General features: G+C 61.8%; 7 protein-coding genes across 10 annotated transcripts; 4 read left to right on the top strand and 3 right to left on the bottom strand.

Annotated features, from left to right (window-relative positions):
* The first annotated feature begins 317 nt into the window (after positions 1 to 317).
* On the top strand, positions 318 to 6,089 carry LOC62_03G004664 (uncharacterized protein). Of its 2 annotated transcripts, XM_062771178.1 has the most exons (5): positions 318 to 648; positions 746 to 968; positions 1,035 to 1,928; positions 2,025 to 4,963; positions 5,008 to 6,089. In XM_062771178.1, the coding sequence occupies exons 1-5, from the start codon at positions 541 to 543 to the stop codon at positions 5,638 to 5,640; spliced, it is 4,797 nt and encodes a 1,598-aa protein (XP_062627163.1). In that variant the 5' UTR covers positions 318 to 540; the 3' UTR covers positions 5,641 to 6,089. The 2 variants fall into 2 exon arrangements, with proteins under 2 accessions (XP_062627163.1, XP_062627162.1); XM_062771179.1 differs by having other exon boundaries at positions 1,035 to 4,963.
* A 287-nt stretch (positions 6,090 to 6,376) lies between these two features.
* Positions 6,377 to 7,844, top strand: yfjP (Putative DNA-3-methyladenine glycosylase YfjP; the record flags this gene model as incomplete). The annotated part of the gene is made up of 2 exons (XM_062771180.1): positions 6,377 to 7,692; positions 7,733 to 7,844. The coding sequence occupies 2 exons, from the start codon at positions 6,377 to 6,379 to the stop codon at positions 7,842 to 7,844; spliced, it is 1,428 nt and encodes a 475-aa protein (XP_062627164.1).
* A 159-nt stretch (positions 7,845 to 8,003) lies between these two features.
* Positions 8,004 to 9,568, bottom strand: asaE_7 (MFS transporter asaE; the record flags this gene model as incomplete). The annotated part of the gene is made up of 3 exons (XM_062771181.1): positions 8,004 to 8,388; positions 8,438 to 8,966; positions 9,022 to 9,568. The coding sequence occupies 3 exons, from the start codon at positions 9,566 to 9,568 to the stop codon at positions 8,004 to 8,006; spliced, it is 1,461 nt and encodes a 486-aa protein (XP_062627165.1).
* A 593-nt stretch (positions 9,569 to 10,161) lies between these two features.
* Positions 10,162 to 12,301, top strand: LOC62_03G004667 (uncharacterized protein; the record flags this gene model as incomplete). The annotated part of the gene is made up of 4 exons (XM_062771182.1): positions 10,162 to 10,346; positions 10,428 to 10,613; positions 10,659 to 11,357; positions 11,410 to 12,301. The coding sequence occupies 4 exons, from the start codon at positions 10,162 to 10,164 to the stop codon at positions 12,299 to 12,301; spliced, it is 1,962 nt and encodes a 653-aa protein (XP_062627166.1).
* A 73-nt stretch (positions 12,302 to 12,374) lies between these two features.
* azaE_1 (Ketoreductase azaE) lies at positions 12,375 to 13,585 on the bottom strand. Its single transcript, XM_062771183.1, has 3 exons — positions 13,342 to 13,585; positions 12,899 to 13,297; positions 12,375 to 12,835 (listed from the first exon to the last, which is right to left on the bottom strand). Exons 1-3 carry the CDS (start codon positions 13,540 to 13,542, stop codon positions 12,398 to 12,400), a joined length of 1,038 nt encoding a protein of 345 aa, XP_062627167.1. The 5' UTR covers positions 13,543 to 13,585; the 3' UTR covers positions 12,375 to 12,397.
* A 1,047-nt stretch (positions 13,586 to 14,632) lies between these two features.
* On the bottom strand, positions 14,633 to 20,368 carry KIN7L (Kinesin-like protein KIN-7L). Its single transcript, XM_062771184.1, has 10 exons — positions 19,774 to 20,368; positions 19,588 to 19,727; positions 19,409 to 19,548; positions 19,300 to 19,368; positions 18,747 to 19,252; positions 18,571 to 18,708; positions 18,437 to 18,533; positions 17,913 to 18,398; positions 14,965 to 17,875; positions 14,633 to 14,923 (listed from the first exon to the last, which is right to left on the bottom strand). The coding sequence occupies exons 1-10, from the start codon at positions 20,331 to 20,333 to the stop codon at positions 14,784 to 14,786; spliced, it is 5,187 nt and encodes a 1,728-aa protein (XP_062627168.1). The 5' UTR covers positions 20,334 to 20,368; the 3' UTR covers positions 14,633 to 14,783.
* A 363-nt stretch (positions 20,369 to 20,731) lies between these two features.
* LOC62_03G004670 (uncharacterized protein) lies at positions 20,732 to 23,317 on the top strand (the record flags this gene model as incomplete). Of its 3 annotated transcripts, XM_062771185.1 has the most annotated exons (16): positions 20,732 to 20,806; positions 20,863 to 21,187; positions 21,225 to 21,251; positions 21,291 to 21,454; positions 21,502 to 21,545; positions 21,581 to 21,790; positions 21,824 to 21,906; positions 21,943 to 21,979; positions 22,017 to 22,256; positions 22,291 to 22,339; positions 22,377 to 22,412; positions 22,463 to 22,474; positions 22,528 to 22,831; positions 22,896 to 22,910; positions 23,085 to 23,205; positions 23,307 to 23,317. In XM_062771185.1, exons 1-16 carry the CDS (start codon positions 20,796 to 20,798, stop codon positions 23,315 to 23,317), a joined length of 1,689 nt encoding a protein of 562 aa, XP_062627171.1. In that variant the 5' UTR covers positions 20,732 to 20,795. The 3 variants fall into 3 exon arrangements, with proteins under 3 accessions (XP_062627171.1, XP_062627170.1, XP_062627169.1); XM_062771186.1 differs by having other exon boundaries at positions 21,824 to 21,979; XM_062771187.1 differs by having other exon boundaries at positions 21,225 to 21,454; positions 21,824 to 21,979.
* Positions 23,318 to 23,492: the final 175 nt, after the last annotated feature.

The following is a 23,492-nucleotide window of genomic DNA, read 5'->3' on the forward strand; positions in this document are numbered from 1 at the left end:
ATAGCGGGGCAACATCGCCGGCAACCCGCAAGGATCGACCGAGTCACGTGATGGGCTGTTGACACGTGGTTGCCATGCTATCTGTCCCTGAAACCCTGTGTCGCGGCTTCCCTCAGGCACCGAAGTAGCATGTTGTGATGCCGTTATTTGGCTTGTTGTAATGTCAACCCTAATGGACGCGTCGCGCATTGAAATAGAATCCCCCAACACTCCCTAATCCCACTTACCCGCGTCGACTGCCGTTCCCCAATCCACAAGTCCAAAATCACAACCCACTTGACGGCCAGCGGACTGTCACTTGGCCGCCTTACAACACACAACCACCACCACCATACACCCACACACTCTCATCATCTCGCCCTCCTTCCCTTCACTCTACTCATAAACTCCACGCACACCTCTCTCTCTCTCCTACACCACACTCATTCACGCGCATTCTACTCTACACCGCTCGCAAAAGTAACTCTCCCCGCACTGCACTCCCAAAATCTCGCCAAGCGTCCGTCCTGGTAATGGCTGCGACCTGAACCCGTCATCAAGATGCTCGGGTCAACTAGTACCGGTCCAAAACAAGACCTCTCCTTTGCAGACCAGCAAGAGTTACTCGCATTCATCGAAAAGAGAAACTGGTTCGAGGAAAAGCTAGAGGTAAGCATTGCATCCCGGGCAAAGGCCAGGACCCCCAGACGCGGACGCGCGCGCGCGCTCTCGACGCACAAGCTCAAGCTCACGTTTCATCACCCAGGCTCTCAAGTCGCTCGCACCAGTCTACCCCTTTGTCCACCCCATACTCGTCACAGAGCCCCACAGCGCTACAGGCTATGTTCGTCAAGGTGCCGACGAGTCGCAGTGGCGACTCCCGGACCGGGCGCAGCTGCAGGCATGGGTCAATGAGAGAGACGCCCTGGAAGACGAGGTCGACCGCTTCGACGACGGCGACATGGAACGCATGAAGGAGAAGACTCGTCGTAGGTGGCAGTGTTGTTGTCGATCTGTGCGCCGTAGCTGACACCGTTAATCGTGCGTCCCCACAGAAATGACACGGGTGCCCCTCACAAAGCCATCCACCGACCTGGTCGAGGTTACGCTCGACCTGATCCTGCTGATCGACCAGCTGCTCACGCACCTGCGTCAGAGAAGGGCGGTGCTTGACCTCGCTTCCCTCCGGCTGCAATGGGACGACCTTCGGTTCGAAGTCACCCGAGAGGCCGAGAGCGTCAAAGGCGAGATCGAACACGTCGTCTCAGAAGCCCAAGCATGGGTACCGGGCATGCCCCTGCCCGACCGGCCAGAGCGTAGGAACAGTTACAGGCACTACGGTTACCCATCGCGCTACCGTAGTGGGCTGCCAGGTTCGACGTCTAACACGTCGTTACCAGAGACAGCTTCGGCACCATCGACACCGCCGTCACCAGCCAAGCAGTCGCTCCCGCCATCACCCACCAAAGCCACCCCCCCATCACACCGGGTGCCCGGATCGCGATCACCACGTGTACCCGGATCGCCCACCAAGCCGAATGCCCCGCGCCCGGGCCTCCACCTGTCCATCCTCCACTCCCAAATTGTCGGCCTCCAGACCCGCCAGCGCAACTTTCAGTACAATCTTGTCAAGCGAAGCGGCGCGATCCTCGACCGCATGATCGACATGGCGGTCGGCCCCGCCCGTTTGAAGGACCTCGGCGGCGTCGATGGGCCCCTCAAGGAAGGCCAGGATCCGAACCGCGGCATCGTTCCCGACGCGCTCATCGACCTCCAAGACGAAATCGAAAGGAAGGCGGAGGACATGCACGACATTGTGCGGTGGTGCAGCGAGTTTGAGCTACAGACGCGCCAGGCCCATGAACACTACAACGCATCGATGCGGTCACAAAAGGCTGCCACCGACTTTCTCACGGAAATTGAGGCGGCGCTGGCCGTCCCTGCCTCAAGTCACCGCCATGCCGAGTTGGCAAAGATGTACGCTGAGAGTGCGGCCTTGCTGCCTTCGCCGATCGACGATACGTTCCCTCAACCGTCGTACCCAGGTTACGAGTCAAAGGACCAGCACAACGCTGCTGTCGTCATGGCGTTGGCTACCGCCCGCGAGAACAGCCAAGTCGATCTCGACTTGGGAGCCAAGGCATTGGCCTTTTACGCTTCGCTTCTCAAGGCCAAGGATTCGCTTGTTGCCCAGAATTCGAGAGTTGAAGCATTGCGGCATCAGCTCACTGCAATCGTCGCCCGACTCGACAAGGGATCAGATTTTGCACCGCGGCCCTCACTGGTTGAGGTCGCGCAGAATGGCGGCGATCACGAAGGCTGGCTCAGCAATGTGCATGACTGGATCGAATCTGGTGACGTGATCACCCGTGAGGCTACCGACATGCACGAAGCAACGACGCTCGCTGTCATGCAGTACCGTAAAGCGCTGCTTGGCGCTCCGATGGCAGTCAAGCGTTTCCTGCCTACAAGCGGGGTCCCCGACGACCTTGGGCCGATCGTTGACGACAACACAACAGACCTTGTCACCTTGGCGAGGCGATGTGCAGAGTTGTCCCGAGCAGTCCGAACAGACGCCCAAGCGCTCCCGCTCGTCAGTCGTGTTCGGCTCGATACGGCCACACTTGCCGAGGATGCCGATACTTTCCACAACACTGTTATTCGGGCGGTCAAGCTCGCTGCTTGGTCCTCTTCGCCTCCCGCCGCTGTGCCTACAGACCTGAACGACAAGATGAGCGCCTTTGCCGACCGCGCAGACGACGTGGAGAACGATATCCAGAGCGTTCAACAGCTGGTTGGCGCCTCAGCACCAACTGTGGGCCCGTTGTTACTGTCGACAGCCGGCCGTAATCGTGAGAGACTGGTCGACGCGTATCGCGATCTCGCCTCCTTCACCAAGGTGGCAGAGCAAAGCAACACCGTCCGCCTCATTCAGACCGAAGCCCAAGACTTGCTGGCGGCCATTGAGCTCGCCCGGGGATCGATTGACAATGGTACGGCGGAAGCGAACGCCGAGAACGTCGCTCTCCTCAAGGCCAAGGTTACGGGGTGGGATAATGCCCTTGTCAAGCGCGTCAAGTTTGTCTCAAGTAATCCGCCATCTTCGAATGATGCGAACGAATCGTCGCGTGCCGGTGGCGGACCACCAACTCCTCCCCTTACGCCGCTTGGCACCGAGGTGGACTCCAGCATGTTGGCACTGCCCAACCTTGTTGCGCTTGATCGCCGCGTCCGCAATGAAGTCAACCACCAGTCGGCCCGAGTTTCATCCGCGCTGTCGCAGCTCATTTCCACCGTCCGCGAGACGTCGGTCAAGCAATGGGAGGAGCCCGTCAACCAGGCGACGACTGAGCTGAACGACGTCTCGGACAAGTTGGCTGAGGTGCTCGCTGGGCTCAACAAGCATGTTGACAAGGCCAAGGCCGCCACCCTGCATGAGCGTGTCGAGCTTGCCATCGCAGCGAGGGCTATCGGTGCGGACGCTTTGCCAGCACCAGTCGCGGCGGTTCATACCCACATTACCCGACTGCACAAGGTTCTCGGCGCCAACAACAGCTTCAACCTCGACACGCACCGAACGGCTGATATCTTCTCCACGGCAGATGTCGCGCGAGAAGCTGGCGTTGGACGCGTTGCTGAAGCTGAGCAATGGCAGCGAGACGCCGATAAGCTTGTTTCGGATGCCCAGGCCGCGGTGTATGAAGACGCCCAGGCGAAGGCACAGGCGGTCATCGAGAAGAAGGCAGCCCGTGCAGCTGCGAACCCCCGAAGTGTGGTCAAGACGTTAGCCGCGAGATTGGAGGCGTTACAGCTGGATTCGTTGGTCAAGCCAACGTCGTCGGCACTTCGCACGACGCCAAAGCACCGCCGCCTGCCCAGCTCGGATATCGCCAAGCAAATCTCATCAAGCCTCGAGTCGATCACTCAGGACGCCAACGCTCTTGCATCGGATCCCGACAGATCAGATGACGTTGACATGCTGCTGGAGCGCCTCAAGCGTCAGAATGCCCTCGTCACCCAGTTAGATGGCCTGGCGCTCGTCTCGGACGCTGCCGCACACTGCGACAAGGCGTTCAGTAATCTCCTGGACGCCATCGACGATGGCCACGACACACCGGCAGCCAAGGCAGCCGAGCGCGAAGCGAGCATTACCGTCGAGGCATTGCAGAAGGCAGCTGAGCCCCACCAGGCGGATCCTAGAGTTAGTGCTGAGGTCGACCGCGTCACAAACGCATGGAGAGAGCTGCGGAGCCTCGCCGAGAATGAGCCATATGCTCCCAGCTCGGCGGGCGTGTCGACTGTGGGCTCCGCAGCTGGTTCTGAGATTGGTCGCCAGCGCCCCCCTTCCGTTGCCTCAGCGAGATCGGACAGGACGGTATCTTTACCGACCGAGTTAGTCTCGGCGCAGCCTGAGCCCCGACCTAATGTCGAGACAACGCCTCGCAATAGAGCGTCGTCACTGGCTGAAGCGCGCCGCAACCGTTCGCTGTCGGTCGTGGAACGACCTGTGCCCCCGGTTGCAAAGGGTCACGAGACGCCAAGCAAACTCAGACCCCGCCCGCCACAACCTCGCCCACGCCCCTCGCTCGACTCCAGTCGTCCGCCGCCGCGCTCTCGCCCTTCGTTGGACTCGGCCTTATTCTCGCCTCCTGTTCCCCGCATTCGCAAAACAGCACCACCTAACGCTGTGGCCTCGAGTTCGACCCCCAAGCAGGCATCCATTGTCAAGACGGTCCCAAAGCCGTTCAACCTGTCACGATCCAACTCGTTCACCAGATCCTCGCGCTCATCGTCGTTCACCGACTTTGGCAGCGAGCTTGGTGTGTCGCCACCAACGAAGCCTGCGAGCACCGCGCGGTCTGTGCGATCGTTGAGCAGCGTCGCGTCACGGTCAAGCCTCGTATCGAGCACCTCCCATCGCTCACTCCATCACTCTCGCAGCCGCTTAGATGTGGCTGTGAAGAGAGTGTTGAACACTCTGGATGTGAGTTGGCTACGGCACGGTGGAAACCCAACTAACCGCCACAGGTCGACGTCCCCGTGGTCCCCGCTGGCCCCGAAACGCCCACATCTGAAGACTGGAAGGACGAATCGGGCTGCTACTGGATCGGCACTGGCTCTCGCGCTCGGCTGTGTTTCTGCCGTATTCTACGCTCTCGGACGGTCATGGTTCGCGTCGGTGGTGGATGGGTCGAACTATCCCGCTACCTTCTCGACCACTTTGCTGACGCGTTAGGCGAAACACCTGAAGACGTTGACAAGCTCAAGCATCAGCATGCGCCGGCTGGCACGGGAGAGTGGCAGACTGCCCCAATTGCCATCACCTCGGCCACCCTCGCGGCTACTACTGCCCTGTCGGCCTCACTGTCCGCTTCACGAGGTTCTGACGGCTCACCACGAACGCCTGGGCGTGCCTCGCTCCCCCTTTTCCCGACCGATGGTTCACCGCATCACGTACCAGCAGCCGCAACGCCAGACCGCCGAGTTAGTGCTCCGCTCCCGTCTGGGAGCAGTCCTCCAAGCGCACCAGGGCCTGGAAGTCCGCTTGTACCGCTGCAGTTTATCCGCAAAGCGAGCGAAAGCCCAAGTGTACGCGAAAAGGAGCGTGAGCGCATTCGGTCGCGCCCAGGCGTCCATCGTGCGACCAGTCTCGATGCGTAAACGGCTCAAGGCAGAAGTGGCGGCCATGGCCAAGGCGTCTGTCGCTGCCATGATCTCTGCCATCGACGAGTCGTTACCTCCCACTCCGATTTCTGCCTTGCAGGACAAGGCGGCAGTAGGGGCGGAAGAGCCACTTGAACGGCCCTTCCCTGTAACCTACGAGTCATTGGGCCCACCCACTGCCGACGAATCACCGCCGGTACCACCACCGCCTTCAACTATACCTACACCCCCGCCCCTACCACCAGCATTCCCATATTCATCACCACTGTACTCTCCACCTACGTCACCACCGCCGCTCCATACACGGCGCTCCTATACACCACCGCCAGGCCCACCGCCTCCAAAGGTCAAGGCCAGGAAGGTCAAGACTGAGGCCGCGGTTGTGTCCCAATTTTGGGTTTTTCTGTGTTTTGGTTCCCAGCTTGAGGCCTGCTCTTAGACTGCGCATAGCCTCGAGCATCGAACAATTATTGCTGTATGCACAATGTGCTTGTAGAGGGAGGCGTGTGGTGAAACAGCTCTCACCCTAGTGGGCAGGCAGCCAGCCGGAGTGATCGTCGTCAGACCACCTCCACCGGGGGCCCCGCGAAAGGTGAGTCAACTGCCCTCGTTTCTCCATCTGTCAGCACGCCGACGGTCGCGAGCCGAACATTGAAAGCAAGGTTGTCAAACGGGGAGCACTCTATCCCCTCCAGCATCACCCACTCCCCCTCACTGAACCCATCCAATCACCATGCCGCCAAAAGCAAAAGCGGTCGCAGCAGCAGCAGCCACAGCGGTGCGAGTGACGCGGTCGCGCGGTGCCAGTGCCGTCGCCGTAGCGGGTGCCGACAACCCCTTCCTCGAGGTCAAGTCTGAGCCCAAACCCGCCCCAGCCGCCCCCAAACGCACACCCAAGAAGGCCAAGGCTGAGGCCGAGCCGAGTGCCAACGGCGATGACACCGCCGAAGCCGCCACGCCGCGCAAGAAGCGCAAGGTCGCTGCCGCGCCGGCGCCACCTGCCCCGAGGCGGAGCTACACGCCGCCTCCGCCCTTCTCGCTCCCAGACGCCGTGGCGCACCTGACCTCCGTCGACGCGCGCTTCGCGTCCCTCTTCGCGAGGACACCGTGCAAGCCGTTCCTGCACGCGATCGCGGGCCCCGCCGCGCCGCCGTCCATCGACCCGTTCCGCACCCTCGTGACCTCGATCATTGGGCAGCAGGTCAGCTGGATGGCCGCGCGCAGCATCACGCGCCGCTTCGTCGAGCTCTTCTTCGGCGAGAGCGCCAACGGCGGCCGGTACGACGAGGACGGCGTCTTCCCCACCCGCGAGCAGGTCGCCAAGGTCGACGTGCCGGCGCTCCGCGGCGTGGGGTTCTCCAACCGCAAGGCCGAGTATGTGATCGGGCTGGCGAACGACTTCGTCGCCGGCCGCCTGACGGACGACCTGCTGCTTAACGGCACGGACGAGGAGGTCGCCGCTGCGCTGATCGCTGTACGCGGGATAGGCCAGTGGACAGTAGACATGTTCCTCATCTTCTCGCTTGCGCGGCCCAATATCCTGCCCGTCGGCGACTTGGGCGTCCAGAAGGGCCTGCTGCGCTGGGTGTTGGCCGCGCACGGCGCGCTGCCTCCCCCGCCGGTGCGTACCCCGAAGAAGGGCAAGAAGGCGTCCGCGTCCGCGTCTGCGTCCGCATCGCAGGAGGTTGAACCTGAGACGCCGACCAAGACCCCGCGTGCGCTCGCGCCGTCCGACTCGACAGCTACGCTAATCGTGCCGCTCACGCCGACGGCCGAGTCGCCGTTCAACATGTCGGCCACGCTTGTGCCGTCCACGCCCGGCGCGTCCGGCGTCCTCTCGACCCCGGGCACAAGCTTCCCCTCCACGCCCGGCCCGCCACCGGTCACCCCGAGCGCGAGCATGAACCCCACGCTGCCGAAGAACGTGCCCGACGCGTGCCTGCACCCGCCGGACGAGTGGGCTGCCGAGCATGCCGCGCGGGCTGCGCCGCTGCCTGACGGACTGACGATCGCGACGCTGAAATCGCGTCTGGCGGGCAAGAAGGCAAAGTGGGTACAACATGGTGAATGCCGCGCTGATCGACACCAGAGGGAACGTGTACCTCCTCCCAGAGGAAATGGAGGCGCTCACGCAGCATTGGAAGCCGTACCGCTCCGTCGGGACATTCTATACATGGTCGATGATTGGCGAGGACAACTGAGGGGGTATGAATTTCTTGGTGAAAGGGCCTGGGCTCATTGCTGACGAGACTGGGCTCATTGCTAATTGCTGATCTGCTGGCAATGCCATTGTTTCCAGGTGGCCGGGTGGCATCAGCCATTGCTGGCGCAGTGTGCATGTCTATTTCTATTTCTATATTCTATGCAATCCCCCACACCGAACCGCTCGCCTTCCACTTGGCGAACACTCCAAACACGGCGCCAACGAGCACGACGCAGCCGCTGAACGCACCGGCGTACTGGAATCCCGCGGCGCCGGGATAGTTTGCGATCAATGCGCCGTTGATCGGCGGGCCGGTGAGCGCGAACACGGCAACAACGGCCCACATGGCGCCGATGCGGCGGCCAATCTCGTGCGGGACCGAGATCTGGCCGACGCACGCGCCGATGATGGAGATGACCATGCCGGCTGAGAAGCCGTGGATGACGGCGAAGGCGATGAGCGCCGAGGTCGTCTGGAGCGGGATCCAGAAGGCGAGGAGGAGGAGGCCGTTGACTGCGCCGGCGACGATGAACACGTTGAACCTGGGTGGGGTGTTAGTGGCGAAGCGAAACATGGTGCCACGGTACTTACCTTCCCCAGTGATCGCCGACCATGGCGAGCAGCCGGCCGAGAGTCGACCCGGCGTTGATGAACGCGAGGCAGTAGAACGCGATGTCGGGGCGCGTGCCCACGCGCAAAGCGTTGGCAGTGACGAAGAAGAAGGGCGTGAACATGCCCCAGAACATGAAGCTCGCCGCGAGCGTGAGAAGGACGACGCGCGCCTCCTTGAACGGCGAGAGGACCTGGCTGAGCGGCGCCGGCGTCTTGTGCGGCGCGCGCGTGCGGAGCAGCGCGCAAGCGAGCGCAAGCAGCCCGAGGGCGATGAAGCCCGCCGCGCGGAGCGCCCACGCGAAGCCGATCTGGTTGAACATGCGGTTAAGAGCCACGGGCCACAGGGTCCCGCCGAGCCCCGAGCCCGACACGGCGACGGAGAGCGCGAGCGCGCGGCGGCGCGCGAACCACTGCCCCGGGGCGGAGATGCATGGGTGGAAGACGAGCGCCGATCCGAGGCCGAAGAGCACGCCGTGTGCTAGCGCGAACTGGTAGTATGTGTGGCAGACTGGGGTCGTGTGAGCGGGCCGGCTGCTGGGCTACTGTGACAAGTCGCGACTTACGTGAAGTGAGCATCAGGCTCGTGACGATACACAGCGACCCCGGAATAATGAGCACGTGCGCGCCGTGCGCGTCGAACACGCGCCCGATGAACAGGCCGCCGAAGAAGAGGAGAAACTGCTGGATGCCGCCAATCCACGAGATGGTGGACGCCGAGTACCCCGCCAGCTGGTGCGCCTCGTAGTACTCCTGGAAGACGCCGAACGAGTTGGCCAAGCCGAACTGCACAAACACGCCGAAGAAGCACCCCGCGACCGTCATCCAGGCGTGTGCGCCGCCGTCTGGCGGCGGCGCCGGCGTTGCCAACGCCGAGGAGCTCGGGGTCGGCGCTTCGGCCCCGGCCGCCTCCACCTTGCGCTCCACCTCGGGCTTGGCGTTGGCCTCCACCTGCGGCTCGATCGCAGTGGACGAGCTTGATGGAGGGCGTTGTTGTGCCTTATCACCGCTGCCGCCGTCCACTCTCGCTTCGAGGTCCACTTCCGTGGCGGTTGCTGACGGGTTGAGGCTGTATGGCGCGGGTGTGGCGGCGGGGGTTGGCGTGGCGGACATGGTCGTGGTCGTGGTGGATTCGATGGGCAGTCACCACCGACCGAGCCCCGCGCCCATCTTATACACGTCCCAGCGCCATCGTCTCACCTGCAGAGCTCGGAGACGAGAAAATCTGACCCGGTCGACACCGTCAACCGGCCTGCATGTCCGACACGGCCGCCCGGCGAAGCAGCTCGGTACCAGCCAAAATGCAGCTGTAAGGGGCGACGGAGCCGGGTTTGGCAAACTCATCGGCCGAGTGACCGGCCGGTCGTGGCCACTAGTCCCCCTCTAACCTCGCTATCAGATAGCATTGGCGTATTCCGCGGCAATCGGGCCGTGTATGGGATCTCGGCCTCGACTCGCGCCTCGCTTCCGCGTCCTTTGCTTGCCGTGCGCGTCCACTGGCCACTGGCTGAAGAAAAAAATGAGCGATTTGGGCGAGTTGGGCGGACCCGGAGGTTGGTACGTCACTTGCCGATATTAGCGACCCGGGCACTTAGGGTTGTTGTGGTCGCCTCGCCGCTCCCCTCCACCGAGCCAAAATGTCACCAGCACCAGCACAACCGACTCCACTGTCCACACCACTCTACATCTCACCACTGCTGCTCGCCATGCCATCTACACCGCCCTCGCCAGCAGAGCGACCAGACACCGCCTCCGGCGCACCAGCCAACGGCTCGGCGCGCAGCCGCAAGCGCCGCATAGTGCACACATGCAGCCGCTGCGTACGCCTCAAGCTCAAATGTAACCACGAGCAGCCGTGCAGCGCGTGTGCCAAGAGCAACGGCGCCGAGCCGTGCGTGTATCCGGTTGCGTCTCCCTCAGCGCCAACGTACGTGTCGTCGTCGAGCTGAGGCCCGCCCCGCTGACACTTTAGATCTCCGCGCAACGAGAGCGACGCCGAGGAGCTCCCTCGGCCAGTCAAGCGCGCGCGCGCCGTGCTCGTCTGCTCGAGATGCAAGCGCCTCAAGCTGAAATGCGACCAGGCGACGCCTTGCGCCTCGTGTATCCGTGGGAGAGTGGGCCACGACTGCGCATACCACAACTGGCCAACAGAACAGCCGTACGTGTTCCCCTCGCTGGCAGTCACCCAGCTCATTGCATCTAGTGCCATCCCTGGCCCGGCGAGCGACCCGAGCCACGCGAGCGCCGAGCTCTTGCCGGATGCGAGTGTGTCGAGCGTAGGCGTGGGTGAGGGTACGGGCGTGAACGGCTCAATGCTGGACTCGCGCCTCGCGCAGATCGAGAAGAAGCTGGAGCGCCTCGCGACCCCGACTCGGACTATCTCCCAGCCCCTCGCTGCCGCGACCTTTGAAGAGCTAGTGACTTTCTTCCCCGCGGCCGAGGAGTGCCGTCGCCTTGTCGACACGTTCCTGCAATTCGACCTCATGTTCCGAACCGTCATTGCGCAGCACTTTAATGACCAGGCCGAGAGCGTCATCAAGCGCCTGCCCCACGTCCATCAGTCCGAGGCACCGTTCCTCGCCATGCTGACGGCTGCGCTCGTGATCGGCACCGAGGCGGCGCCGAAGGACGACTCGCCGGACTACAGGCTGCTCCTGACCCAGTGGATGACGTATTGCGAGGACAACGCCCTCTTCACGCTCGACTATGTCAACGCGGCAGGGCTCGTGATGAGCACCAACATGTTTGGCAAGACGGCGTCGCCGTCGTCGTGCTGGCTGGCAACGATGAAGGCGTATGGCGCGGCACTGCTGGTGCGCATACAGCATGACCAGCCGGGTGAGACGCTCTTCCAGCGGGAACGGCGACGGCGAATCTGGTGGCAGATCAAGATGGGCAGGCAGTAAGTGGTGCAACAGGTTTTGGAGTGGATTTATGCTGACACTGTGGCGCAGGTTCCTGTCCGCACGAATGAAGATCGACCTCGATCCCGAACTGCACGATGTCCCAGTACCACTGGTAGTGAGCGACCGCGCGCTCTTATCCCCGACACCCGAGCTCGAGGTCGGCATGCCAGAGTGGGCATATGTCGACAACAAGATCACGCTCACGACGTCTTACCTCATCCCAAAGTCGGCCATCCTCGCGCAACGCGACCGCCCACCACTCGAGCGCCTCATGGAGTGTCAGCGCCTACTGGACAATTACGCTGCCCAGATCCCGTCCTACCTCGTGCTCTCGTTCTCGCCCACGCCGAACCCCGACCTCCCGCCATGGATGTACATGCAGTCATGTGTCGTCGCCGTCGGGCTGGCCGAGTCGACGTGCCTGCTGTACCAGCCCTACTTTGGCACCGACATCCACAGCATTGTGCTCCCTCCAGCAGTCGAGGCGGCGCACAAGCTCATCGCGGCCGCCAAGGCCATGTCGACGTTCCTCCTCTTCACGTGGGTCGACAACATGGCCACGTCGCTGTGGACTGGCAGCGCAAAGGTGTTCACCGGGGCAATGGTCATCGCCTACGCGCTCTTTTCGGAGCCAAATAACCCCGACGCAGCAGCACAGATGGCGTCGCTCGACACGGCAATGGGCGTGCTCCGCGCCATGTGCACCAAGGCGGGCACGTCGCCGTCGACGCACAAGGCCATCAGCACGCTCGAGGGGCTGCGCTCTGCAATCCGCGGCAACAAGCCGCCCGAGACGCCAAATGTCATGGACCCGTATTCTGGCGAGTCGATGATGCTGCCGTCTGCCGTGCCGCTCGACCTGCTCAGCGACTTTGTCGAGTGGGAGTCGTTGTTCAAGGACTTATTCAACGGGCAGGTGCCGAACCAATCATTTGTTTAGCGGGCAGGGAGGGTGCGCCGGGGATGTAATCGGCGCGGACAAGTGCATATCCTGTCCAATCTATTCATTCTAGGGCCATGTATCTTTCTATGTACTCTACGCCGCGGCAAAGATCTCAGCAGGCACCGAGGTGATCGTGTCGACGAGGGTGTCGTGAACAGGACGGTACTTGAACCCGAGCACGCGCTCGGCCTTGGACCCGTCCATGACATAGCTCCTGGACGCAAAGCTGCCGCGGAGCGCAGGGTCGGCGTTGCCCTGCGCAACGTTGGGGAGCAGCTGGGCCGCGGCGAGCGCGACGTCGTTGACGGCCAGCACGCCCGAGGAGGCAATGAAGCGCTCCCCGCCGGCCTCGGGGGTCGAGAGGGCCGTCACGACGGCATGCGCGACGTCGCGCGCGTCGACCGTGTGCCAGGGCATGATGTCGTCGAGCTCGGCGGCCGTTATGCCCTTGCGCAGGAGGGGGATGAGGCCGAAGCTGAGCCCCACGGTCGGGGTACCGCTGTGCGCGTACTGGAGGTCGGGGGCCATGATCTAGCGTGGGTCAGCCACGACTCATCTCCCAAAGTGGCACCGCGCTGCGCACACCGCACTCACGAGGCTGGGCAGCACAGCGACACCGTCCCACGCCACCTTCTTCTCCTCAATCCACCCCCAGAACGCGCGCTCAGCGAGCACCTTGCTCGCGTTATACTTGTGGATCGGCTCCGCCTTGGCGCCGAGTTCGGCCACGACAGCGAGGCTCGCGTCGTTCCAGTTGGCCTCGGTGTAGTGCGCGGACGGGGACAGGTCGGCGCCGAGCGCGGCAACGCTCGAGATCTGTACCCAGCGCTTGAGCTTGTCGCCGTGCGCCTGCACCGACGCGAGCAGGTTCTCGACGCCGCCGATTGCCGGGCGCGTCACGAGCTCGGGCGGGCCGGGGTTCGTGATGTCTACCGGGGACGCGAGGTGCACGATGCCGTCGACGTCGGGCACGGCGGCGTCGTACGCGCCGGGCTGAGGCGTGAGCTCAAGTTCTGTGGGCAGCCCGCGCCACTCACCACAGCCATGTCCTCGACGATAACCCCCTCTAGCCTGTCCGCGTGCGCGGCGAAAAACTCGCGCACGAACGCAGCCTTGCCCTCCGAGCGGACCGTGAAGCGCACGCTGAAGCCCTGCTCGAGGAGCGCGCGGATGACGTACAGGGCCAGGAAGCCGTTGGCGCCCGTGACGAGGACGCGGCCCGAGGTGATTGCTGGCATTGTGTGGGGGAGGGCTTGGTGTGTGTAGGTCGGGAGTGAGGAGTGAGTTGGAGTGAGTAGCCCGTCACCCACACCCAGGCCAGTATTTATGCATGCGGCAAGAGGTGGTGTGTTGATGTCGTGTCGCACGAGCAACTGCCGGCGGCACGACATGCCCCTCGGCCATCACGAGCGGCACGGCAACCCGACGCTGCTCCGTTCTGGTCTCCGTATGCACGTCGCAGAGCTGACACGGCAGTGAGTCATGCAAACTGTTGGCTGCGGGCAACGGTGCGGCGGGTCCATGGCGACATTTATGCATTGCGTGAATCCTCGCCGGCACGATACGCGGACTCCAGATTTTGCGGGTGGAAAAAGTTGGCCGAGCTCGGCATCGCTGTGGCTGCGGGCAAGGGGGGAGATAAGCAGGGCGGCGCGAGTCCGACACGGCAACGCCTGGCGGGGCACTCCGCCGGCTCGGCCCAGCAGAGTTCGGGCTGCCGTCGCCGGGCTGTGCTTCCGGGCGGGCGTGGATATCAGTCAGACGGATATGGGCTGGCTGGGCTGCAGTGCGGCATTTGTGTACAGTAGCGTGCGTGACACTCGCTACATGTATCAGCCACACGCCATGAAAATCCAGGTGGTGATGTGCCACAGTTGCTGGCTTCATCCGTGGCGTGCACGCGTTCGTGATGCCGCCACGGTGCGAGATTGCATGGCATGTCACGCACGCTACGACCACCACTGACCGCATTTGGCCCACTGTCTGATGTGGCGCGTGCATGGGCGCGTGCGAGGCATTGAGCTCGGACACATGCCTGCTGCTGGTATATGTATGATTGTCCTGCCCCCTGTTTCTTCCTTTCGCCCAACGTGGTCCCAGGTGATGATTCGGCACTCGCTCGTGATGGCCTCCATCGTCGTGTCGCCGAGTCATGTCCTGGGACGGTGCAACCGACCTCAAGAACCCCCCCCCCCCCCCCCCCTCGGCCCCTCGCGCAATGACGATACACACATTATGTCTGGACCTGAGCCTCCTCTGGCGTTGATCGAACACAATCTGGCCTTTTCCGAGCGCACCCCCCCTCCCTCCCATTGCATATACACAACGCCACATGCATACCGTGCCCCTGCCAGCAGAGACACCCTCCTTCACAACCATCATGCGGTCAAATACAAGAACGTGAGGTAAACAAATGCGTACAACGTGCTGTTACTGTTCACGGCGAGGGCGGCATCATATGTCGTATTCACAAGCCGCATTAAAAACGACGGCGGGGGATGTCGACCTGGGTGCGGGATGAGCCCGTGCGCGACGAGGTGCGGTTCTCGTTGGACTTTCCGGCCTCCTCCTTTGTCGGCGAGTCAAACACTCCCTTGATCTGGTTCACTCGGCTGTTCTCTGCACAATGTCAGCCTTTACTCTTCATGTCGCGGACTCACCCTCCAAGCGGTTCATGTCGTGGTCGATCGTGATGCGCCGTGTCTTGCGTAACGCGTTCGACTGCTGCCCACTGTGCATCGGCAGCGGCGTGGGGAGAGAGGGCAGCGATAAGTTCTTGGCCGTAAACGTCGGCGGGATGTGGCTGCGGGCCAGAGTTGCACCACGTAGAGGAGCCACCGGCGTGCCAGGGCTGTCAAACATGGATAATGCGTTGCGGACGTGTCCTGGCCTCGTCGGCGTCTTCGTGGGCGTCTTGGTCGGTGCTGTCTCGGGTGCTCGCGATGGACCAACGTCGACAGCCTTTGGCTCCTGAGGCAGAGGTACCGATAGCTTGCCTGGTGACGCACTGCTCTCCTGGGTCAAGAGGCGCACAATCTCCTGCTGCTTCTGGAGCTCGTCGGCCCAGAACTTGATCTTGACCCTCTGCTCCTCGATCATTGCCTTCTGCGACTCGACAACCTTGTCAAGACGGCCAATCTCCTCAATCTCGTGCGAGCGCTTCCATCCGGCGACGTCTGGAGCGGCCGAGTTGCCAGCCATGCCACCGGTACCACGGAGCGCATTCGACGCCGCGAGTGATAGGCCGCTGGGAACCGATGTGGAGGAGACGGCATTGCTGCGTCGGAGTACCCGGGCGGGCTGGGCCGTTGCGGAAACCGTCACGAGTTCAGCAGCGAGGCGGTCCGAGCGAGCCTGGATAGCAGCCAGCTCGGTCTGCTTGAGGTCGAGATCCTTTTGCAGGAGGGCAATCTGTGCCCGTAACTGGACAATCGTTGCCTCGGCCTCCGTTGTGCGAGCCTGCTCTGAAGCCAGAGTCGAAGCCAGTGTCTCGAGCTCCGCCTGGATCTTTGAGAGCTCGGCACCGGTGGCCTGGAGCTGCGAGGCCGACCCCTCACTCGTAGCAGCAATCTTCTTGGCGTTGGCCTCAGCTGTCGCACGCAGGGCCTTCTCCGCAGCGAGGGCAGTCGACACCTCCTCGAGAGCCTTGGAGTGGGTCGCCGCTGCCGTCTTTACCTCAGCCTCAGCGGTGGAACGAAGGCCCTTCTCCTGCTCAAACTTCGCGCGAAGGTCCTTGACCAGTGTGGCGTGAGACTCTGCGGTCGAGCCGGCTGCCGTTTCGTGAGCCTTCTTCTGGGAGTCTAATGCGCTGGCAAGGTCGGCGTTCGCACGCTTGCTCTCGTCGAGAGCAGCACGGGCCTCGGCGAGCTGCTTGGCAACTTCACCGGCCGCAGTGGTCGAGGCAGATTTGAGGTCCTTGAGTTGGGCTTCGGCATCGACGCGAGCCTTCTTCTCGGCCTCGACCTCTTTCCGCACGGATTCAACCTCCGCCTTGTGCTTCTCCACGCTCGATGCGGTTGCAGCACTGTGAGCCTTGTCGGCCGCAAGAGCAGAAGCTTGAGTTGACTCGAACTTTGTGCTAAGCTCTGAAGTCGCCGCCTTGGCCGAGCCCAGCTCCTTCTCAAGCTCCGCGATGCGTTGCAGGGCCTCGGCAAGCTTGGCAGACGTCTCGGCGTGCGCTGTCTTCTCAGTCTGAAGCGCCGACTTCATCCTATCGAGCTCCTTGGTGACGGTGTCCACCTGGGCGGTGACCTTCGAGTGGTCGTCGGCCAGCACCTTCTTGGCCTCCTGTTCCTTGGCGAGAAGAGAGCGGTGGTTATCGAGGTCCGCGCGAACAGAGTCCGCCACACTGGCTCCAGCACGGAGGGCCTCGACATCGCGAGTAACGTCGCTGTGGGCCCGCTTGGCGTCGTCGAGCTGCTGCTGAACCTTGGCTGCCTCGTCCGTAAGTTGCTTTGAAGTGGCAAGGTGCTGGTCCCTCTCGGTTGTGACGCTGCTCAGCTTGTCGGCAAGCTCCTTGCGAATCGCTTCTGATGTTGAGGCGGCCTCCTTTGCCGAGGCAAGAGCAGCCTCCTTGGCTTTGACCTCCTCAGCCAGGCGTGCCTCCACAGCCGACTTCTCCTTCTCAGTAGCTCCGAAGCGGTCGTTCGCCTTCTTCAGAGCAGCCTCGAGGGCTTCAGTCTGCTTCTGTGCCTCTTCACGGTCGGATTTGATCTTCTCGTGGCTAGACTGCGCCTCCTTCAGGTCGGCGTCGGTTTTCGCGGACGAAGCACGCAGCTGGTCCAGGTCCACCACGAGTGCCTTGCGAGATTCTTGCTCCTTCTTGAGCTGGGCTTCGGCAGAGGATCGGGCCTCACGTTCGTCGACAAGTGACTTTTCAGTCGCATCCCTTGCTTCGCGCTCCGCCGAGACCTCCTTGCGCAGCCCCGCGACAACTTCCGACTCGCGGCCAATCGCTGCCTTCTGAAAGCTGTCGAGGTCCGAAGCGGCCTTCTCAGCGTCGCGGCGCGCGATTGCGTGATCGGACATGGCCGAGTCGCGGTCCTTCTCAACCGTCGCCAGCGACTTTGACAAGTCGGCGTTGCTGGCTTCCAGTGTGGTGACGCGGCTCGCATGTTCGTCGGCCTGGCCTCTCAGAGTTCTGATAGCTGTCTTGATGTTCGTGATCTCGCCCTTGTGCTGCTCGCGAAGCTTCTCCAGTTCAGCGGCATGCTTCTCGCGCTCCTTGTCAAGATGTTGCTGGTCCTCGATGACAAGCTCCTCGCGTGACTTGCGCAGGTCCAGCACGCTAGTCTCAAGGGCCTCAATCTGGGCTGCCTTGTCGGCCACGGTGCGAGCGAGCTCCGCCCTGGTGGACTCGAGCTCCCGTTGAGCGTCGTGCAACTGAGTGGTATGGTCCTCTTGCACAGTCGCCAGTGTAGATTTGAGCTCCTCGAGCCGGGACTTGACGCCAGGAAGCTCAGCCGCGTCGGCGGACGCGGCCTCGAGCAACTCGGTTTGCTTCTCAATCTCGGTCTCCTTGGTGGCGAGGGTGCGGCGCAGTGATGCAATAGTCACGTCGTCCTCGAATCGCTGAGACGTTAGTCACTGCCTGGCTATCTCAACATACCTTTGCTGGGTCTAAGTTCTCAATAATGGCCGACTGTGCGTCGGTCTCAGAGTCCTCTACGACGCGAACCATGGTGCTGACGGCGCGTCGGTCGACGACAGGAGTCTTGGTAGGAGTACCGAGTCCAATGCCAAGAGCAGCGCTGGTGAGGGAGGTGAAGTCGCTGATCCTAGGCCGCTTCTTGCGTGGAGGCGAGGTCGGTAACCCAGTCATTGTGCGAGGAAGCTCAGAGGTCAGGATCTCGCCGTTCAACTTGGCGAGTTGCTCGGTGAGCTTGACCTTGCGAGCTTCCATAGAAGCAACCGATTCAGCCAGCTGGTGGGCGTTAGGACTGCACTGGATGTAGGAGGAAAGCAAGCATACCTCTGCGATCTCCTCTGTTGGTCTCTGAGGTTCATGGCTAGCCGCCAATTGCTCGAGCTGACGCCTCAGCTCCGCAATCTCTATGTCCTTCGCCCGGATGACAGCGAGGTCCGAGTTAAGCAGCTGAGTGGGTTAGAAGTGCCAAAGCGACGGGCACCCACAATGTTCTTCTGCGCCTTGGTCTCAACCTGGGAACAACGCCCAGCAAACTTCAGTGTCTCTAGCGTCTCCGCACAGTGGGCCTCATCGGCTGACATTCTGGGCGTTAGCACTGAGCCCCATGGTTCCGACTCACGTGCAGATGACGCAGATGTTAGAGTCACCACCAAGAACATTCTCGAGGAGGTGGGTGAGCTTGGAGTTGCGGTATGGGACGTGGCCGCGCTTCCCCTTCTCGGTGAGCTTGTGGACAACTTCGCGGAGTGCCAGAAGACTGTGGCATGTCAGCGTCAATTGCGACCCAATGCTCACCTCTGGTTGATGTGTTTGCCCTCGCCTCGGCGCTCAACATCGGACACGGCCTTCTCTGAACCAGCAAGGTCCTGTGGCATGTTAGGAACATCCTCATGGGGTGCACTCACGATCAGAGTGAGGCGAGAGACTCGGACCTCGTCGTGACCATCACCGTCGCGTGGCCGAGACTCGATCACAATGGTGAAGACGGCGTGGGATCGGGAGGAGCGCTCATTCTGTGACAGGTCAGCTTCTTCTTCGCCACGGAAATCAGCTTGACATACCCAGTCCGTTGCACCGGTCTTGCGGTTGATGTTGCCCCGCTCCAGAAGGTCTACAACATCTTGAGGAGTCGAAACGATGGCCTCGACCAAGGGCTCGACATAAACCTTGCCCTTGTTGGTGTGGATCGTTGGCTTCTCGTTTTCAGGCAGGTTGCCCGGCTTGTTGTTCAGGAGATCGCGGAGCGTCTCGTTGTAGATCTCGATGTACGAGACGCGGAGCAGGAACGCACGGTCGCAGTCCTGAAGGGTCAGTGGTGACGCCACGACGAGTATTTCCCACAACTCACGGCTGTGATGGCATCAAAAATGCCGTCGATAGCGCAGGGGATGATGCCGAGCTCTGAGCGAGTTCCAGACTGCGTGGTCAGCAGTGTGGCCGCGCTAAGTGAAACATACCATTGTGTGCGACTTGCCACTACCAGTCTGGCCGTACGCAAACACAGTGCTATTGAAGCCATTCATGGCCTTCTGGACCATCGGGGCGACCTTGGCATCGTAGAGCTCCGGTGTACGAGTAGGGTAGTTGATGAGCGTGTCTGATGGGTCAGTCACATCGCGGAACTGAAGTTACCCACCAAACATGTAAGTGTACTCGGCCTCACGCCCGGCCTTGCCACCTCGGCGTATAACGTTGGGGTGGGTGTCGGACAGCGTCAGTGACGTCGGAGAGAGGTCATACGCCGTGGTGGCGAATGGGTTCGACGTCGGCTTGATACTGACAGGGTTAGTCAACATAGCAACAACCATCACAGCCAACTCACCGGACACAAACAACGACCTTGTCGCTTCTCTCATTGTCGTAGCTGCGACTCGGCGTGCCGACCGAGGAGCCAGTAGCGAGCGTCGAGAGGCGGGGAACCGGAGGTACTGCAGAAACACGGGCAGCGACCGGTGTCGACGTCCGTGTGGTTGTTTTGGCGGCCGCGGCATTCAGGCGGTCCTGGAGTGATGGCTTCTTTGTCGAGCGGGGCGGCACAACATCGATAGCGTTGACAATCTTGCGCTTCGGCGTCGGTGTAGCGACGGCGTCTTTGACGCGGGGGGTCTTGGCGGCGCGCGCACGCGAGGATCTGACGACGCTGAGCACCTCGTCATCGCTGTCCGCGCCCGAGGCGTTGGACTCGATCTCGCCAGTGCGTGCTGGCGTTGTCGCCGCCTCGCGGGCGCGCTTGAGCGACGCCCGCCGCGGCTCGGGGGTGGCGGGTGCCATCAGGCCCGTGGATGGTAGCCTGTGTTCTAGGCCTACGCGGGCTAGTGAGGGGGACGAGTTTGAGCGTTCGAAGGAGCTTGTTGAGGATGATGGCGTGAGCTTTGGTGCCATCGACCGGGGTGGGAGGAGATTGCGAGGAAAGGAGGAGGAAAGCGGAAAAAAAAGAAGAGAGATGAAGGATTGCAGCACGAGAGCGGGGTAGCGTTGGTTTGGCTGCTGCTGTTGTGGTGGTTGGTGGTTGTCTCAGTTGTGGTGAGGTTGAGTGACTGTGACGCCTCGATGCCCTGGATTTGTTGTTGACTGCCCGTGGGTTGGTGCACGGCTGGGCATCAAAACCAGTGGCGGCGACAGTGTAAAAGGACAAAAACAGCCGCGTCCTGGCGAGTGAGTGATAATCACTGGCCTAAATGCCACGTCAATACGCACGTGCTCTGGAGACCCCACACCCTTGGCAAGCCACCTATGTAAGGAACACTGCCTTTCTTGGCCGCACAGCGTTCCCGTGAACCCCTTTTCGCTGCCAGCAGTGCACGCACATCAACAACAACAACAGCAACAACGACAGCAAGAAGCATGGCATCGAGGTGAGACAGTAGCTTCCTCGACCCCGTCTTCAGCTATTAATACTCACGCTCTCCAGCATGCGTATAGCGAGCCTTCGCACCTGTCGCCCCCCAGTTGTGGCTCGCGCTCGGGCCCTGCCGCTCGTGCACAGGTTGCACACTTCTGCTATCCGCCAAAATGTTCCCTCGTGGCCGCCGGGACCGGTCCCAGAGAACCCAGTCACGCCGTCTGATGACCTCAGTTCGGCGTCGAGCAAGAAAAAGGAGCACCAGTCGTGGTGGCATGACTGGCTGCACAGCCCTAGCTTCCAGGCTGCCCTGACGACCGTCGTCGGCCTCGGCATGGTGTTTGGCGCGGGCACGGGATACTTGTACTGGTACAAGGCGCATGTGCTCTCGCGAGTGAGTTGTGGCAGAGGTACGATGTGCTGACCCCCAGGTCGAGGGAGCGTTCGAGGGCGGATATGTGAGTTGGTCGAAAGAGGAATGGCAGCTCACACCACAGGACCCCGCTCTAGAGCTCGCATCCGACCTTGTCCTCCCGCACACACACCACGTCAAGAGGAGGGAGCAGCCGCTCATCGACGCCATCTTCCGCGGCGAAGATGCTGGTGGCTACTACTTGATCATCGGGCCCAAAGGAACCGGCAAGGGGACCATGCTGACCGAGTGGGTGTTGGCTGCCATCGCGAGGGAATGCAGCTGACGACCGGCAGCGCGATGCGTGCTATCCATGCCGAAGGCAACTCGATCTGTGAAGGTGTGTTCAGTTCCCTAGTCTCAGCTAACGCCCAGCCCACCCCGATCTCGAAGTCTTCCGCCTTCGCTTGGGCAAGGCCCTCGACTTTGACTACTTTGAGGACTGGCAGGGTTCGCTCTTCTCCCGCGCTGACCCGCGTAACGGTGGGCCGTCGTTGGACATTGAGCGTGCCATGACCAAGCTCGAGAAGGTTGCGTTGAAGTATGCGCGCAAGAATGGCCGACCACTGGTCATGGCCTTTACGAGTGAGTCAAACTGCTGGGCTGTGCTGACAGCAGACATCCACCTCTTCCCCAACACCGAGGAGGGCCATGCCGTCCTCCGCCAGCTGCAGCAGCGCGCTGAGCAGTGGGCCGCACGGGTATGTGACATCGTGGCGGCGTGGCTGATGTTTCAGGGCATGATGACCATGGTGTTCACGACTGACGACTTTTGTGAGTTCCCAAATGCCGCGTGCAGCTCACACCACAGGGTGCCTCGACAAGATGAAAAAGACGGCCAACCGCATGAGGATCTTGTCCGTGACGGATCTCACGGCGGCCGAGTCCATCTCCGCGCTGCGCTCTCTTCGCCGACACTACCTGGGGCGTGGCTGCCCGCCGGCCGAGGAGGTCAGAATCGAGTCGGATGATGTCCTCCGACGCGTCTACGAACTCGTGGGAGGGCGTACCAGCTTCCTCGCACGCTGTGCGCGCGCGAGCAACATGATTGGTGAGCAGTAAGTTAGATCAGTCCTAACATTCAGAGGAGGCGGAAACCATGATAGATCTGGAGAAGGGCTGGCTGTTGTCAAAGTGAGCATAGGGCGCCGCGTTGAGCTGAGCGCCACAGAATTGGCCTGATCCCAGAAATGGATGACGACGTAATGTAAGTGGCAGATCTCGGCGCTGTGGCATGGTTGTTGCTGACCTCTCCAGGGACGAACAAAAGTGAGCAGTAACACATGCGCGTGTCGTGTTGTGCAGACCTGACACGCGTCAAGGTGGGCCAGTTGCTCGTGGCTCCTCTTGCGGGACCTGGCCGATAAGGGACCCGCACTTGACCCGCCTCTTGGGCACCGCCCGGACCACGACGCCGTCGACTCTCCGGATGGCATCCAGTTAACTCCGTCGGTTTATGACCAGACGTCGGGTTGTCCTGCCCCTATCGACGACGAGAATGAGTCAGTCCCCCACGTTCCTGCGGCCGACCTCTCGGTAGATGTGGAGCTACCCAAGGTTACGTTTGACGACGCACGGCGTCTGATGACACGCACGGATTTCTTTGAAGGGCTGGACCATGACAACGTGAGTACCCGTTCCTCTGCCAAACTCTGAGCTTGCCTCTTCGGTCTGCTGACTGGGACGTCAGATCATATCCATTGACGTAAGCGCGCCCGTTTCCAAGCAAAACATTGTGAATGGAGGGCGGGGGAGGGAACCAATGTCACGCGAAACATGTAACGGATGCTTAATGCTCCAGCGCGTGTGTTTGGCCTCGCGGTTCCCCTCTCCGCTCTCTGAACCGCGAACCTTGTCCCCTGGCTGACCCATACTACAGGTACGGCACGACGTGCGACCTGACAACATGTTGATCCTGCGCGCGGCCCAACAAGTCGTGGCAGAAGAAGACTTTGATTCAATGCTAGACCAGACGCGCGACCGCGTCGACGAGATTGAAGGTGAGTTTTGGTTTTACCAGTTGTGGGCAAGACGCACAAAGAGGTTTCCTGGGAAATTATTCCAAGGCGGTGGTGGCGTTGCAGGGAACGGCAGTGCCCAGCGAGCGAGTAAATGACTGGGAGCGGGTCGACGAGGCCGCTAGGGCAGGGGAGGGGGAGCCAAGTTGTTTGCACTGGCTCGCTCGCCGGGTCGTGGCGTGCGGCGGCCAGGCACGTCATGGCGCGCGCCAACATTGGGCACAATGTTCCAGTGTCCTGGCCATTTCACCGGGGAGCTCCCCTTGCCT

Source organism: Vanrija pseudolonga, chromosome 3 (assembly GCF_020906515.1).
Source record: "Vanrija pseudolonga chromosome 3, complete sequence".
NCBI lineage: Eukaryota > Fungi > Basidiomycota > Tremellomycetes > Trichosporonales > Trichosporonaceae > Vanrija > Vanrija pseudolonga.

Excerpts from the sequence above, each read along its gene's own strand:
- LOC62_03G004664 (XM_062771179.1), top strand. The coding sequence starts at position 541 with ATGCTCGGGTCAACTAGTACCGGTCCAAAACAAGACCTCTCCTTTGCA. Across the intron at positions 649-745 it reads GGTTCGAGGAAAAGCTAGAG|GCTCTCAAGTCGCTCGCACC; the intron begins GTAAGCATTGCA and ends TTCATCACCCAG. Across the intron at positions 4,964-5,007 it reads GAGTGTTGAACACTCTGGAT|GTCGACGTCCCCGTGGTCCC; the intron begins GTGAGTTGGCTA and ends TAACCGCCACAG.
- azaE_1 (XM_062771183.1), bottom strand. The coding sequence starts at position 13,542 with ATGCCAGCAATCACCTCGGGCCGCGTCCTCGTCACGGGCGCCAACGGC. Across the intron at positions 13,298-13,341 it reads TCGTCGAGGACATGGCTGTG|CCCGGCGCGTACGACGCCGC; the intron begins GTGAGTGGCGCG and ends CTCACGCCTCAG. Across the intron at positions 12,836-12,898 it reads TCGCTGTGCTGCCCAGCCTC|ATCATGGCCCCCGACCTCCA; the intron begins GTGAGTGCGGTG and ends GACCCACGCTAG.
- KIN7L (XM_062771184.1), bottom strand. The coding sequence starts at position 20,333 with ATGGCACCAAAGCTCACGCCATCATCCTCAACAAGCTCCTTCGAACGC. Across the intron at positions 18,399-18,436 it reads CCAAGGCGCAGAAGAACATT|CTGCTTAACTCGGACCTCGC; the intron begins GTGGGTGCCCGT and ends TAACCCACTCAG. Across the intron at positions 14,924-14,964 it reads CGACATGAACCGCTTGGAGG|AGAACAGCCGAGTGAACCAG; the intron begins GTGAGTCCGCGA and ends GACATTGTGCAG.